The sequence below is a fragment of the Triticum dicoccoides genome, chromosome 2A (assembly GCF_002162155.2).
Source record: "Triticum dicoccoides isolate Atlit2015 ecotype Zavitan chromosome 2A, WEW_v2.0, whole genome shotgun sequence".
NCBI lineage: Eukaryota > Viridiplantae > Streptophyta > Magnoliopsida > Poales > Poaceae > Triticum > Triticum dicoccoides.
Window position 1 is genome coordinate 721,674,488 of NC_041382.1, and position 15,038 is coordinate 721,689,525.

Sequence of the window (15,038 nt, forward strand, 5' to 3'; positions counted from 1 at the left end):
AAAGGCCTCGGTTCATGTCAAAGAGAATAGAATAGGTGCCAGAGCCATCCATAATCTTCCCCGTCTCTGCAATACTAGTTGGTGCGCTGGATGTGTACAACATTGGGCTAGCAGGTTGTGCAAACATAACACACCTGTGTTGTGCGAGGTGGATTGGGTATTTGATCGTCACATGTGATTCACTTCCGGTCAGCTGGGAGGCGAAACGGGGACAGATGATTAACTGGATAATTTCACTTGCTCCGTCCCGAATTACTTGTTGCTCAAATGAATGTATTTAATACTAAGTTAGTGCTAGATACATCCATTTAAACAACAAGTAATACGGGACAGATGGAGTACTACATAACGTACACGTAGGTTTGACGATATATATGTATACATGGCTGGCTCTATTTGGATCAGAAGGAACAGAGAAAACATATGTATGTGGAGGAGCCGTTTTCATAGGTGACGTGTCTCGGCACCTCCAGTGCACGACCACCTCAAAGGGGTTAAGACAAAGTGCGGTTGAAAATTCGCCGGTTTCTCTATTCTTCATTGCATTTGTTTCTTTGGCATTGTCGAGTGAACATGACGTGTACTTTCTTGTTTGCCTGGTACACACGCACTAGGCCACGGGTGATGTCTTCTCCAAGTATTACACTCAGCAAACAAATTTAGTAAAATTTTAAAAAAGTATTCTACTTCACATGAGTCGTCGTCCCTACGACCGTCCTCGGCACGCCCTGGACCTCCCAAACCTCCCTTGGTAGTGGAATTGGTGCCCCACCGACCAAGCACCGGAATGGAGGGGCTCAAGGAGGAGGATTCCCCGGAGGATCGCCACGCCCACGAGGACTCTGGTGAGCAAGGGGATGGAGATCATCAATAGCATAAATAAAAAGTTGCTTAGGCAAACCCTGATGGAGGCAGACTCTCCATGAAGCATCAAGAGATGTTGTAGCCCCTGCTCGGCGTCGGACCCGATGGAGGCGAAGGTAGACTCGCGGTCGTCATCATAGTAGGGAGTGGAAGGAGTGGAGTCGGTATCGGATACATGCCCTGCGCGTCGATGCGGACCCTGCCACCTCTGTGGGCGGCTCGTCGATGAGGCTGTCATGGCTTGGAGTGGCCGCCGTGGCTTGCGTGCGTGTGTGGCGAAGAAGGTAGAGAGGTGTGTGGCACTACCTCCCAACCAATCAGAGGCAAGCACACACATCACATATTTTCTATCAGCTAATCAGAAAAAAGAATGACTTTACTGAGTGTTACACTCAGCAAGCTCCTACATGTTTTTGTCTTCTTCATTTTCCTCTTTTTTCTTTCATTCTATATTTGATTTCTTTACTATTACTTTTCTTGTATAAGGTTTAAACATGTACTCATTGACACAAACATGGACTCACCAGTCACTCTGGAACAATGCATCCAGGAACTCCCATATATATGTTGTTCTTCATAAAAAAGAAGAGAGGTCTCAAAGAAACCTAAAACAGAGTTCCTCCCCCTAAGGCCAAATCCTGGTTCCGCCCCTTATAAAACAGAGTCGCAGACACACTGATGGACGCACAATCATATTATCAGCACATGGATTCGTTCTTGAAGTCACACAGAAAGAATATAGCGCCAGTTAACATTACTCAATAAATCTCAAATCAATCAGCTACTACAAACAGAAGACGAATCATCGTGGCAGGAAGCAGAGGTTCTCTCCTGCTCTCAATGCCACACAGCGCATGCTCTGCCACTCTCCCTACTGACTGTACATGTTGCTAATACCAGAGGCCAGCCGCGCCGCGTCGCTAGCACGCTCGTGGCCAAGTCGGCCCACAGAGCTGCTAGCTTAGCTCGTTATGTAGGCAGTATCATCAGGTCACGATGGCCGTTGACAGGCAGGACATAGTTCACCCGTAACTCAACCTGTTACTGTTATCTGAGGAGGACTTGGACTGTGTCTGCCGTCTCGCCACCCCAATCTCGCACGCATTCACCCTCGACGCGAACCGCAGGGAACAGAGAGTCTCCCCGGCCGAGGACGCCTCGGGCGAGACGTTGACGAACATGAGCGTCTTCGAGTCCCCGCCAAGGCAAGGCTGCAACAACGCCAAGTCAATGTAAGAAGTTGTTTGGAGTGTGCAGGTCGTTTATACATATGCTGGCTACTTATGCAGCAGAGTGCACTCACCTGCAAGAGGTATGTAAGCTTCGAGTTCCTGAAGGGTACATGGTCATCATTTTTGGCAATCGCAAAGATAACATCGCTGAGAGCTGACAGGCTCTTGTTGATGGCCTGAAACATCAACAAACACGACAGTTAAATCCGTGGCATCATTATTACCAAATCCCAACCACATAGTTAAGGTTTCATGTTGAACGGCTCACCTGAGTTTCCTTCAAGCGATCGCCTGTTGCGCCACTTTTAGTAAGCCGCTCACTCCCGGCCAAATCAATCAAGTTCAGCACACCTTGTACTTGTTGGCCTGTGCTCTGCAACCAGATCAAAAGCACCATATTACTCTCAGTTTTCAATATCTGTGTTCACTTGGTACGCAAAGCCTTTGAAAAAAAATAGCAATTCTTGATAAATTAGGCGCGCGCTCAATTTTGTGATGTAAAACTGTCGGTAGCTAACGATTTTGTGAAGTTTCAGACAGTGTTTCTTACAATCAAAGCTGAGAGAAGTGACCTACCTCATTTGATCCAAATATCTTCAGTGTGAAGACAAAATGGCTGCGGGAAGATTGCTCATTCATTTGGGTCTTACCTACAGACCTGTTTAAATGTGGTACATCACATCAGATTCAGAAGATAATTATTCAGCACAAGTTTTTTGTTCGGCAACCAATGCATACCTGCTATGGGATGCTTTCTCTAGAAGAGATGTCACATCAGCAGTGCTGAACACATTAGTAGTTGTAAGATCGGAGACTGTTGTGTTTCCCTGGGAATCATGCTTTATTGTGTATTGTTTACCGCCAGCCATCTCACTACTGGAGCGGCCAGGTGCTAACAAGTCACGAATTGTCTCATTGTATATTTCCAACATTGATGCCTGCGTGTAAATGTCTTAGTAGCAACATGGATAATATATCATTGCAGTAGCTAGATTGCAATGTAATGCACAGACTAACCTGCATACAATACTTCCATCCTTGAGATTCTAGCGACTGACTGGTCTTGAAAATTTGCTCCAAAGATCGAGGTATGATACCTTTCTGATCACGGCCTGGCTTACCCATCATTGTATAAGTTTTACCTGAGCCTGTTTGACCATATGCAAATATGCATACCTGTACCATGCAAAGGTAAATTAAGCATAATAGCTATCATATTAACTGAAATGAAATAAATATTGGAGAGGCATGCAAATAAAATAGGCCTTGAACTCTATAAATAAGCCTAAGCCTCCAGGATGACAGTGACACAGAAGTTAGCTATTTTTTCACATACCACAAAAGCACAAGAATAAACATTTGTAAAAGAATGGGCACATCAAATTGCAGTTTCTATGTGTGGCGGTGGTGGAAAAAACACAGATACAATTGGAATATGGCAGATACTAAAATAAAAACTGTTCTAACAGACGCTGCTATGGCCTAGTTACTACAAGAAAATGAATGACACTTCCAAGGTGCAACCAGGCAATGGCGGCAGCGCTTAATTTTGTATTGAAAGATTATTACCTTGTATCCATCAAGCGCACTTTGAACTAGCTGTGACATTTCCACAAACACATCATCTTGCGAAGCGCTGTGATCGAAAACCTTGTCATATGAAAAAGAACATTTCTGACCTACAAATTGCAAAACCAAAGGCATAATGTCTTTAGATTTGATGCAAGAAACCAAAGGCATAACCAGCAAAAAAGTGTGAAGTGGCATAATTCACCTTGATTCAACAAATCAATACCACGCCCAGCATTTTCCACGGATGATGGATAAGAAATAATGGCTTCTTCCTGACCATTAGAATCAGAGTCCGACAGAAAGGGCCGAACCCTACAAAATACTCTGATATTGCCTTTTAGTTCCTGCAAAAAAGGAACATAATCAATACCAAGAGAGAAATCTGCATAATATTGCAATGTGTTGTTTATAATTTGTTGCCACTGTTTTGCAAGTATTACCAAGATGGTGTTATGCAGCTTCTTTCGTAGCTTATCAGCTTCAATGATTTGAAACTCTGCATATGCCAAGCGCTCTTCCAGATCTTTAATTGTCTCTTTCTGTGTTTCATATCCTGTCATCGCCTCAATTGCAGTCACATCAGCATGCTGCATAAAGCAAATAATTACATTAATCTTCAAAGGATGTTATAATATGTTGTGAAAACTGGGAGCTACAATTATGCTTTTCTAACCTTCAGCTTCTCTGTTGCAACTGCAAGCTGCTTCTGCAATGTTTCAATTTGTTCTTGCTGTGAACTGCACGTTTCCTGATGACAAGCATAATGATAAGCCTTTCGCATAAAAAAGAAGCATAATGACTAGCCAACTAGTCACATGAAAATTAACCAAATGAACTGAAAGCACAAACCTCAAAGGCTGCCGCTTTTATTCTCAAAAGTTCAGAGTCTTTCGAAGACTTTCTAGCCTGTTCGCTGTAAGTGGCCAGTTCAGCGGTCAAGGTATTCAGTTGAGCAACAGACTGATCACGGTCTTCTCTAACTTGCTGTAAATCAGCTCTGAGGCACTCTACTTCTTTTCTAAGTTCTTCTTTCACTCTAATTGCTTCTTTCTGGGAGGACTGAAAGAGTATAAAATAGATTATGCAAACTATAAGGGAAAGAAAGAGTTGACCCAAACTACTAAGCCTGAAAACTGAAAAGTACAGTTTTACATGTCACAAACAAAACTCACCATGGAAGAATCCAACTGGTTCTTCATTGAGTTGTTAAGATCTTTCAGATTAGTCATGGCTTCCATCATTGCACTCTTCTCCCTTTGCAGCTTCGAGATGATTTCTCCATTCTTTGATGTATCAGCTTGAAGATTACTGTTGTATTGCTGCAAGCTGGAGTTGTATTCCTGAAGTCTTTTGTTGGTGTCTTGGACCATTTTTAGCTAGTTCACAAATTTTGCAGTCAGCAAAAGGATTTACGATACAAACTCATGTAAAGACATCATGATTTGAACCTCTACCTGCTCACTAAACCGTTTAGCCTCATGAGTGACCCTTTCAAGATCGACCGTCAGTACATCCCGTGAAGCCTCGGCTGATTCCCTTTCTTCTCTTTCCTTCTCATAGGACTCCACAGCAAGCTGCCAGTTGGGAAATTGAGACTTACGGTTGTGCTTCAAGTCTGTATCACATCAGATACATAATAGTGTTGTGGGAGTTCTCACCAGCCTGGCGGCCTTCTCCTTGTTCAAGCTCTCCTCCAGTGAGTCACACCGTGTTGTCATTTCCAAGTTTGCCGCTTTCAACTCTTCAAGCGCACCACTGAGCTGAGCCTCTGCAGAGACAATCCAACAAAATTCAGATTCTGAGAATATGGCAATATCTATATTTTTTTGCATTTTTACGAACTACTCCCTCCGTCCGGAAATACTTGTCACATAAATGGATAAAAATGGATGTATTTAAGAACTAAAATACGTCTAGATACATTCATTTCGCTGACAAGTATTTCCGGACGGAGGGAGTACATTATTGATGGTTGAACACCAGCAAATTATAAACTGGTGATCAGAACAGTAAGAACTCCCTAAAAATAGCTCAGTCTGAAAGACCAAACAGACAGACACAAAAGATGAAGCAGCAGCATTATAATGCAGTACTGAACGCGGTCACGGGTTCGACACCACCAGAGGATGATAAATTGATGAGAGAAGGGTATGCAAGTGGCATAATAAATGAGTCACTTGTACCCTCGACAGGATCAAACAGTCACGGAAGGAGTTATGAGCATGAGAGATTAGAATTCCTCACCAAACTCTGCGTGACGAGCATTGTCTGAATCTATCTGCCCCCGAAGCTTCTCCTGCTCGGCCAAGTAGCCGTCTTCCAGCTCCACCAGCCACCGGATGCAGGCCCTCAGCCGCTTGATGTACTCGCTCATCTGCTCCGTCCGCCCCTGCACAAATCCAACCGGTTCAGGAACCCCCGCTCGAACGAATCTGCAACGAAATCGACCCGGGACCAAGAAACCCGGAAAGAAGGAAGACCTTGTAGTCGTTCTTGGATTTGCCCTTCATCTTCTCGTTGAGCAGGCGGTCGACATCCTCCCTCCCGCTGAACTCGAAGGCGGGCGCCTCGGACCCGGCCTCCGACGGCGCCGGCTCGCTGTTCGCCCCGCCGCCGTTGTTGATTGCCGAGAGGACGTTGCGGCGCGGCGGCGCGTTGTACCCCATCCCGCGCCGCAGGCTCCCCAGGTTCTCCTTCTTCTGCGAGGCCACCATTAGCACCAAGAAATCAGGAACAAATCGAAGAAAAAATTCATTCACGGGAGAAAGAAAAGGGGGGAGAAAGAAGAGAAGGAGGGGTCACCTGGTGTGGGCTGCGCGGCGTGAGGGAGGACGCCATGGGATTATTACTAGCCGGATTAGGGGTTAATACTACTACTAGCGGAGAGTGAGCGGTCTCTCCTCTCCTCTCCTCGTCAGTGATGGAGTGGTGGAGGTGGGTGGGGGAAAGGGAGCTTTCTCGGGACGGAGGGAGGGGGGGCAGGGTGGAGTGGGCTCGAAGGCAGCGGAATCCCTTTCCCTCCCGACCTCCCGTGGCTTAGAAGCGCCGACCGACCGACAGGCCACGCCGCGCCGCCGGATCGGGGAAGAGATCGCCTGCCGAGCGAGCGAGCTCCCCGGAGGTATTCCGGATCTGAGCGAGAAGGCCGGAGGGGGAGGGGGAGGAGGAGGGGGGCGGCGGCGGAGGAGGAGCGGAGCTATTTCAAAATGTTTCGAACGTTTTGGATGGGCACGGGGCACGCGGGGGCCTCGGGGGTGCCGTTGCAGGCCCGCCGGGCCCACGCTATTTACGGGCCTGCCACTGCCTGGCCGGTGCGGGTGCTGCGCCGGCGCGCGGCGGCCTCGCGTCAGCGCGCGTGGGGCTCGGGCAAGTGGCGCCGCGCGGTTCGCTCGGCCTGGGTTTTTTTTTAGGGGCAGTTTGGGGATGGGGTGGCTGCGGGTGAACGGTCAGCCTCCGTGTCGTGGGCTTCGGGATGGGCCTACTGCCGCCTGCCTTTGCGGGTGGGCCGAGACGAACGCGCCGCGCCGCGCGGTGCGACGTTGCTCTCTCTCTCTCTCTCTGTGGCCGGCCTCGGAGTCGGTTGGGTTCCTCCGGGTCGCAAGGGAGAGAAGAGAAGTCAGCAGCACGGAGGCGCGGCGTCGCTGGCTCGCTTCAGTCACTTCACTGCACAACGACCACGACGATGCGACGATTAATTTCTTTTCTCTTTTGATTTGATTTGATGATGATTGACTGAGGGATGCGATGCAATGCTTAATTTGGTTAGCCGTGCCTAATCGGATTCGCTAATTAATCCGCTCACGTCTTGTCGCTTTGCCGGATTAGCTCCCCGTGACTCATTTTCCTGGTCCAGATGTGTTAGGAAAATGGTTTTCGGTATTTGATTCGACGGTCGTATCTTCTTCCGCTTTAGTTGGTGCTTCCTTTCCTTTTCTTTTCTTTTTTTGGGTTCGGTGGTGGTTCTTGTATGTAGTCTACACGAATGATCGCCGCTGCCGACGATAATATTCTTCCGGCTGGTCTCGACCGCTTGCTTCTTTTGGCTGCTCTGGATATCAAGCTTGAAGCTTCTACTACAGTAGTGGAGTATTATCTTTCTTGTACTTTACGTATAGGGGCCCGAGAATAGATAGATATGGTCCATGACGCAATTCCACGATGATTGCCGACTTAGTGCGCTCGACTGTGCAATCATTTGGTTAGGTTAGGGGCCCGTTAATTATCCGGTTTTTTTGTTCGCCACATAGTTTAGCCGGTTTTTTTTTTCTTTTGGTTGTCTTTGAGCTGTCCCTGCTGGATGCTGCTGCTGCATCACTATGTACGCTGCCTCGTCAATCTGCGCATAATTCAAGCCCCCGAGAACAAGGACGGACGAGCATGCACCACCTCTTCACCAGAAACCACGAAAAAGATATAAAAAAGGGCGAAGAGAGAGTACATGGCATGGCTTCGGTTTCAGCCCGGAAAGGGGCGTGGAAACCATCGTCAGGACTCGCACGCTGGGACTGGGGTGCGTGGGAAGGCACCCAGCAAGCCGTCGTCGGTCAGGACTGAGGAGGCGATCAATCAAAGCCGACGCGCGCATGTCATGTCCTGGCCGTGGGTCGGTCAGTAGCCGCTCTGCAGGTGAGGATCGGCGGGCCGGGCGCTGTCGCTGCTCCCCCTTGCCGACGGCGACGCGAGCTACTCGTATCAGCGTAGCATCACTTGGCACCGAACCTGTCGCGCCACGCGGGCTATCCAACGACCGCCGGAGTCCGGAGGCATGTGCGGGCGAACACGACCGCGTACCCGCACCCGCTGCCTGCCTGGGCCTGCCGTTTCCACAGTGTGTGCCACAGGGAGGGCGTCATGGCCAAGGGCGATGCACAGTGAGTGTCAACGGCACGACACGGCTCGAGAAACACACACAGTTTCTAGCCGGATTGATTGGGGTTTTCGGACGTGTTCACGCCCGGTTTTCCATTATTTTTTAAAAGAAAATATTTGCTGAAGAGAGGTGATGATTATTGCCGTGTTTAAAGGAAGATGGGCATGGAGGACGTGCCCAATATGTGGTCGTACTCTCTTTCTTGGATCGCATACTCAAGAACTTATGTCCTTATAAGTTTGGTTGGAAGCGTTGAACCCTTTGTCTCGGGCCGCATGTGTATATATATTGGCAATGCCTTGAAGTACAAGGAGAGATCAAGAGATCGAGATGATCCCAAGTTGGTTCGGTACAGGAGGTAACTTGAGGAGGAAAGAAAGGAGATAGAGATAGATTACAATTTGAATGAAACTACTTTATACATATTCTAACACTCCCTCTCAATCTAAACCTCACGAACTTCGACCAAGGTTGAGATTGTACTTGAACTTGTCTAACCTCCTCATAGTGAGAGGCTTTGTGAATCCATCAGCAAGTTGATCTCCAGTAGGAATGAACTGAATTTCGAGGAGCTTTCTAGCTACTCTTTCTCTGACAAAGTGGAAATCAACTTCAATATGCTTTGTGCGTGCATAAAAAACAGGATTGGCTGATAGATAGGTCGCACCAATATTATCACACCATAATCTAGCTGCTTTTGGAGTCTTAATTCCAAGTTCATAAAGTACTGTCTGTATCCACGTTACTTCAGCTATGGCATTTGCCAAAGCTTTGTATTCAGCTTCAGTACTTGATCTAGAGACTGTAGCCTACTTTCTTGCACTCCATGAAACAAGATTAGATCCCAGAAATACAGCAAATCCACCAGTTGACCTTCTATCATCAATACATCCTGCCCAGTCTGCATCAGAGTAGGCAGTAACAAGCATAGAAGAAGACTTGGTAATTTGAAGTCCAAGTCCCTCTGAAAACTTAAGGTACCTCAAAATCCTCTTAACTACAGTCCAATGAGTAGTGCTAGGAGCATGTAAGTACTGACATACCTTGTTGACAGCATAAGAAATGTCAGGGCACGTAAGTGTCAGATATTGCAATGCACCCACAACACTCCTGTAATTTGTTGCATCCTTTGACCCAAGTGGCTCTCCACTTTCAACAGAAAGTTTTTGAGAAGTTGAGATCGGTGTACTCACAGGTTTACATTTTTCCAAACCTGCTCTCCTGAGTATGTCAGCTGTGTATTTTTCCTGTGTCAGGAGTATACCATCTCTTATCTGTTTGATCTCAATACCAAGAAAATAATGAAGGTCTCCCAAGTCTTTGAGAGCAAATTCCAACTTAAGATCCTTAAGTAAGCAAGTGGTGGCACTTGAACTTGAGCTAGCAACAATAATATCATCAACATAAACTAGCACAAAAATAGTGACATTTCCTTTATTGTAAAAGAATAAGGATGTGTCTGCCTTGGATGGTACAAATCCAAGTTGTTGTAGTTGCATGCTCAATCGTGAATACCAAGCTCTTGGCGCCTGTTTTAAACCATATAGAGCTTTATCCAATTTACAAACATGATGTGGTGTACCTTTGTTTTCATAACCTGGTGGCTGCCGCATGAACACCTCTTCCTCAAGAACACCATGAAGAAATGTGTTCTGAACATCTAGCTGTCTTAAGCTCCAACCTCTGGAAACAGCAATAGACAGAACAAGTCGAATAGTGGCTGATTTGACAACTGGACTAAAGGTATCCTCATAATCAATGCCAAATCTCTGCTTAAAACCTTTAGCAACTAATCTAGCCTTGTACCTGTCTATACTTCCATCGGATTTTCTTTTTATCTTGTACACCCATTTACAATCAATGATGTTTATTCCACTTTTTGATGGTACTAGGTGCCATGTTTTGTTTTTCATAAGTGCATTATACTCACTATCCATGGCTTCTTTCCAATGTTTGTGAGCAAGAGCATCAACTAGGTTGACTGGTTCACCAGCTGTAGTAAGGAAAGCACGTTTTTTATCATACCTGATGGTACCATCTTTGTATTATTTTTCCTTAGTAATACCTGACTGAGACCTCGTGTGACGCCGCGGAATTATTTGTGCCACAGAAGATCCAGCCATCAGATCATGCTCAGACGCCACGGGATCACACGCCGAATCTCCTTCGAGCGAAATCAACCTCGGGATCGCGCCGCCAGCAGAGGCGCGCCGCACGTCGCCCGTTGTGTCGCCCGCTGAGCCCGTGCGCGGCGGAGCCTGTGGACTGGGCCCAGCATCGGTCGGCTGGTCGGCCTTGCGCGCAGTCCGCGGACTCGTGGCGAGCGGGGAGTCGCGCTCGGCCCCGCTGTCGCTATCGGCCACCGAGTCGCGGGCCGTGTCCACGCGCTGGAGGGGATCCTCCTCGGATCGAGCGATGCCAATGATTGCGCTGGCGCCAGGATCCTCCTGGGATCACGCGCCAGATCTGCTGGGGCTGGCAGGATCCTCCTCGGGGCTGACGCCAGCTGTGTTGGTTGTTTCTGAGTACATAAAATCATGGGCTGCACCTGTACAAACATCATCAGAAGTGCAATTTTCTGTGGATTTATCCACATGGTTAGCTTCACCCCCCTGATCAGAAATTGTGTCAATATCAGAAAGAATTGCTATTTCAGCACGGAGAAGCGCGCCAGCATTGGGATGAAGTTTGGCAAACGGAAAAAGGGTTTCATCAAAAACTACATCTCGAGAGATATATATATACGTCCAATTGTAACTGTTGGAAATATGCCCTAGAGGCAATAATAAATAAGTTATTATTATATTTCCTTGTTCACGATAATCGTTTATTATCCATGCTATAATTGTATTGATAGGAAACTCAGATACATGTGTGGATACATAGACAACACCATGTTCCTAGTAAGCCTCTAGTTGACTAGCTCGTTGATCAATAGATGGTTACGGTTTCCTGACCATGGACATTGGATGTCATTGATAACGGGATCACATCATTAGGAGAATGATGTGATGGACAAGACCCAATCCTAAGCCTAGCACAAAGATCGTGTAGTTCGTATGCTAAAGCTTTTCTAATGTCAAGTATCATTTCCTTAGACCATGAGATTGTGCAGCTCCCGGATACCGTAGGAATGCTTTGGGTGTACCAAACATCACAACGTAACTGGGTGACTATAAAGGTGCACTACAGGTATCTCCGAAAGTGTCTGTTGGGTTGGCACGAATCGAGACTGGGATTTATCACTCCGTGTGACGGAGAGGTATCTCTGGGACCACTCGGTAGGACATCATCATAATGTGCACAATGTGATCAAGGAGTTGATCACGGCATGATGTGTTACGGAACGAGTAAAGAGACTTGTCGGTAACGAGATTGAACAAGGTATCGGGATACCGACGATCGAATCTCGGGCAAGTATCGTACCGATAGACAAAGGGAATTGTATACGGGATTGATTAAGTCCTTGACACCGTGGTTCATCCGATGAGATCGTCGTGGAACATGTGGGAGCCAACATGGGTATCCAGATCCCGCTGTTGGTTATTGACCGGAGAACGTCTCGGTCATGTCTGCATGTCTCCCGAACCCGTAGGGTCTACACACTTAAGGTTCGATGATGCTAGGGTTATAAAGGAAGTTTGTATGTGGTTACCGAATGTTGTTCGGAGTCTCGGATGAGATCCCGGACGTCACGAGGAGTTCCGGAATGGTCCGGAGGTAAAGATTTATATATGGGAAGTCCTGTTTTGGTCACCGAAAAAGTTTCGGGGTTTATCTGTAACGTACCGGGACCACCGGGAGGGTCCCGGGGGTCCACCAAGTGGGGCCACCAGTCCCGGAGGCTTGCGTGGGCCAAGAGTGGTGAGGGACCAGCCCCTGAGTGGGCTGGTGCGCCTCCCACAAGGCCCAAGGCGCAGCAAAGGAGGAGAAGGGGAAACCCTAGGCTTAGATGGGCCCTAAGGCCCACCCTAGGGGGCGCCCCCCCTCTCCCCCTCTTGGCCGCCACCCCAAGACCCATCTAGGGCTGCCGCCCCTCTAGGGGTGGGAACCCTAGAGGGGGCGCACCCTCCTCCCCTTCCCCTATATATATGAGGCCTAGGGGCTGCCCAATACACGCGATTTGATCTCTCTCGTTGGTGCAGCCCTCCCTCTCTTTCTCCTCATATCCCGTGGTGCTTGGTGAAGCCCTGCAGGATTGCCACGCTCCTCCACCACCACCACGCCGTTGTGCTGCTGCTGGATAGAGTCTTCCTCAACCTCTCCCTCTCTCCTTGCTGGATCAAGGCGTGGGAGACGTCGTCGGGCTGTACGTGTGTTGAACGCGGAGGTGCCGTCCGTTCGGCACTTGGTCATCGGTGATTTGGATCATGACGAGTACGAGTCCATCAACCCCGTTCACTTGAACGCTTCCGCTTAGCGATCTACAAGGGTATGTAGATGCACTCTCCTTCCCCTCGTTGCTAGTTTCTCCATAGATAGATCTTGGTGACACGTAGGAAAATTTTGAATTTCTGCTACGTTCCCCAACAGTGGCATCATGAGCTAGGTCTATGCGTAGTTTCTATGCACGAGTAGAACACAAAGTAGTTGTGGGCATTGATTTTGTTCAATACGCTTACCGTTACTAGTCCAATCTTGATTCGGCGGCATTGTGGGATGAAGCGGCCCGGACCGACCTTACACGTACTCTTACGTGAGACTGGTTCCATCGACTGACATGCACTAGTTGCATAAAGGTGGCTAGCGGGTGTCTGTCTCTCCCACTTTAGTCGGATCGGATTCGATGAAAAGGGTCCTTATGAAGGGTAAATAGCAATTGGCATATCACGTTGTGGTTTTTGCGTAGGTAAGAAACGTTCTTGCTAGAAACCCATAGCAGCCACGTAAAACATGCAAACAACAATTAGAGGACGTCTAACTTGTTTTTGCAGGGTATGCTATGTGATGTGATATGGCCAAAAGGATGTGATGAATGATATATGTGATGTATGAGATTGATCGTGTTCTTGTAATAGGAATCACGACTTGCATGTCGATGAGTATGACAACCGGCAGGAGCCATAGGAGTTGTCTTTATTTATTTATGACCTACGTGTCAACTTAAACGTCATGTAATTACTTTACTTTATTGCTAAAGCGTTAGCCATAGTAGTAGAAGTAATAGATGACGAGACAACTTCAAGAAAACACGATGATGGAGATCATGATGATGGAGATCATGGTGTCATGCCGGTGACAAGATGATCATGGAGCCCCAAGATGGAGATCAAAGGAGCTATATGATATTGGCCATATCATGTCACTATTATTTGATTGCATGTGATGTTTATCATGTTTATACATCTTGTTTACTTAGAACGACGGTAGTAAATAAGATGATCCCTCATAACAATTTCAAGAATGTGTTCTCCCCTAACTGTGCACCGTTGCTAAAGTTCGTCGTTTCGAAGCACCACGTGATGATCGGGTGTGATAGATCCTTACGTTCACATACAACGGGTGTAAGACAGTTTTACACATGCAAAACACTTAGGGTTAACTTGACGAGCCTAGCATGTGCATAGACATGGCCTCGGAACACAGAAGACCGAAAGGTCGAGCATGAGTCGTATGGTAGATACGATCAACATGAAGATGTTCACCGATGATGACTAGTCCGTCTCACGTGATGATCGGACACGGCCTAGTTGACTCGGATCATGTAATCACTTAGATGACTAGAGGGATGTCTATCTGAGTGGGAGTTCATAAGATGAACTTAATTATCTTGAACATAGTCAAAAGGTTTTTGCAAATTATGTCGTAGCTCGCGCTTCAGTTCTACGTTTTAGATATGTTCCTAGAGAAAATTTTAGTTGAAAGTTGATAGTAGCAATTATGCGGACTAGGTCCGTAAACTGAGGATTGTCCTCATTGCTTCTTAGAAGGCTTATGTCCTTAATGCACCACTCAGTGTGCTGAACCTCGAATGTCGTCTGTGGATGTTGCGAACATCTGACATACACATTTTGATAACTACGTGATAGTTCAGTTAAACGGTTTAGAGTTGAGGCACCAAAGACGTTTTGAAACGTCGCGAAACATATGAGATGTTTCGAGGGCTGAAATTGGGATTTCAGGCTCGTGCCCACGTCAAGAGGTATAAGACCTCCGACGATTTTCTTAGCCTACATACTAAGGGAGAAAAGCTCAATTGTTGAGCTTGTGCTCAGATTGTCTGAGTACAACAATCATTTGAATCAAGTGGGAGTTGATCTTCCAGATAAGATAGTGATGTTTCTCCGAAGTCATTACCACCAAGCTGCTAGAGCTTCGTGATGAACTATAATATATCAGGGACATATATGATGATCCTTGAGATATTCGCGATGTTTGACACCACAAAAGTAGAAATCAAGAAGGAGCATCAATTGTTGATGGTTGGTGAAACCACTAGTTTCAAGAAGGGCAAGGGCACGAAGGGATACTTCATGAAACGGCAATTCAGCTGCTGCTCT

At 47.1% G+C, this 15,038-nt stretch overlaps 1 protein-coding gene across 1 annotated transcript; it reads right to left on the reverse strand.

Annotated features, from left to right (window-relative positions):
• Positions 1-1,533: 1,533 nt before the first annotated feature.
• On the reverse strand, positions 1,534-6,842 carry LOC119356601 (kinesin-like protein KIN-14H). Its single transcript, XM_037623580.1, has 17 exons — positions 6,471-6,842; positions 6,149-6,367; positions 5,913-6,057; positions 5,327-5,436; positions 5,123-5,242; positions 4,841-5,044; positions 4,518-4,727; positions 4,342-4,416; positions 4,109-4,255; positions 3,871-4,012; positions 3,666-3,775; positions 3,114-3,272; positions 2,835-3,034; positions 2,673-2,754; positions 2,365-2,469; positions 2,168-2,272; positions 1,534-2,075 (listed from the first exon to the last, which is right to left on the reverse strand). Exons 1-17 carry the CDS (start codon positions 6,504-6,506, stop codon positions 1,887-1,889), a joined length of 2,358 nt encoding a protein of 785 aa, XP_037479477.1. The 5' UTR covers positions 6,507-6,842; the 3' UTR covers positions 1,534-1,886.
• Positions 6,843-15,038: the final 8,196 nt, after the last annotated feature.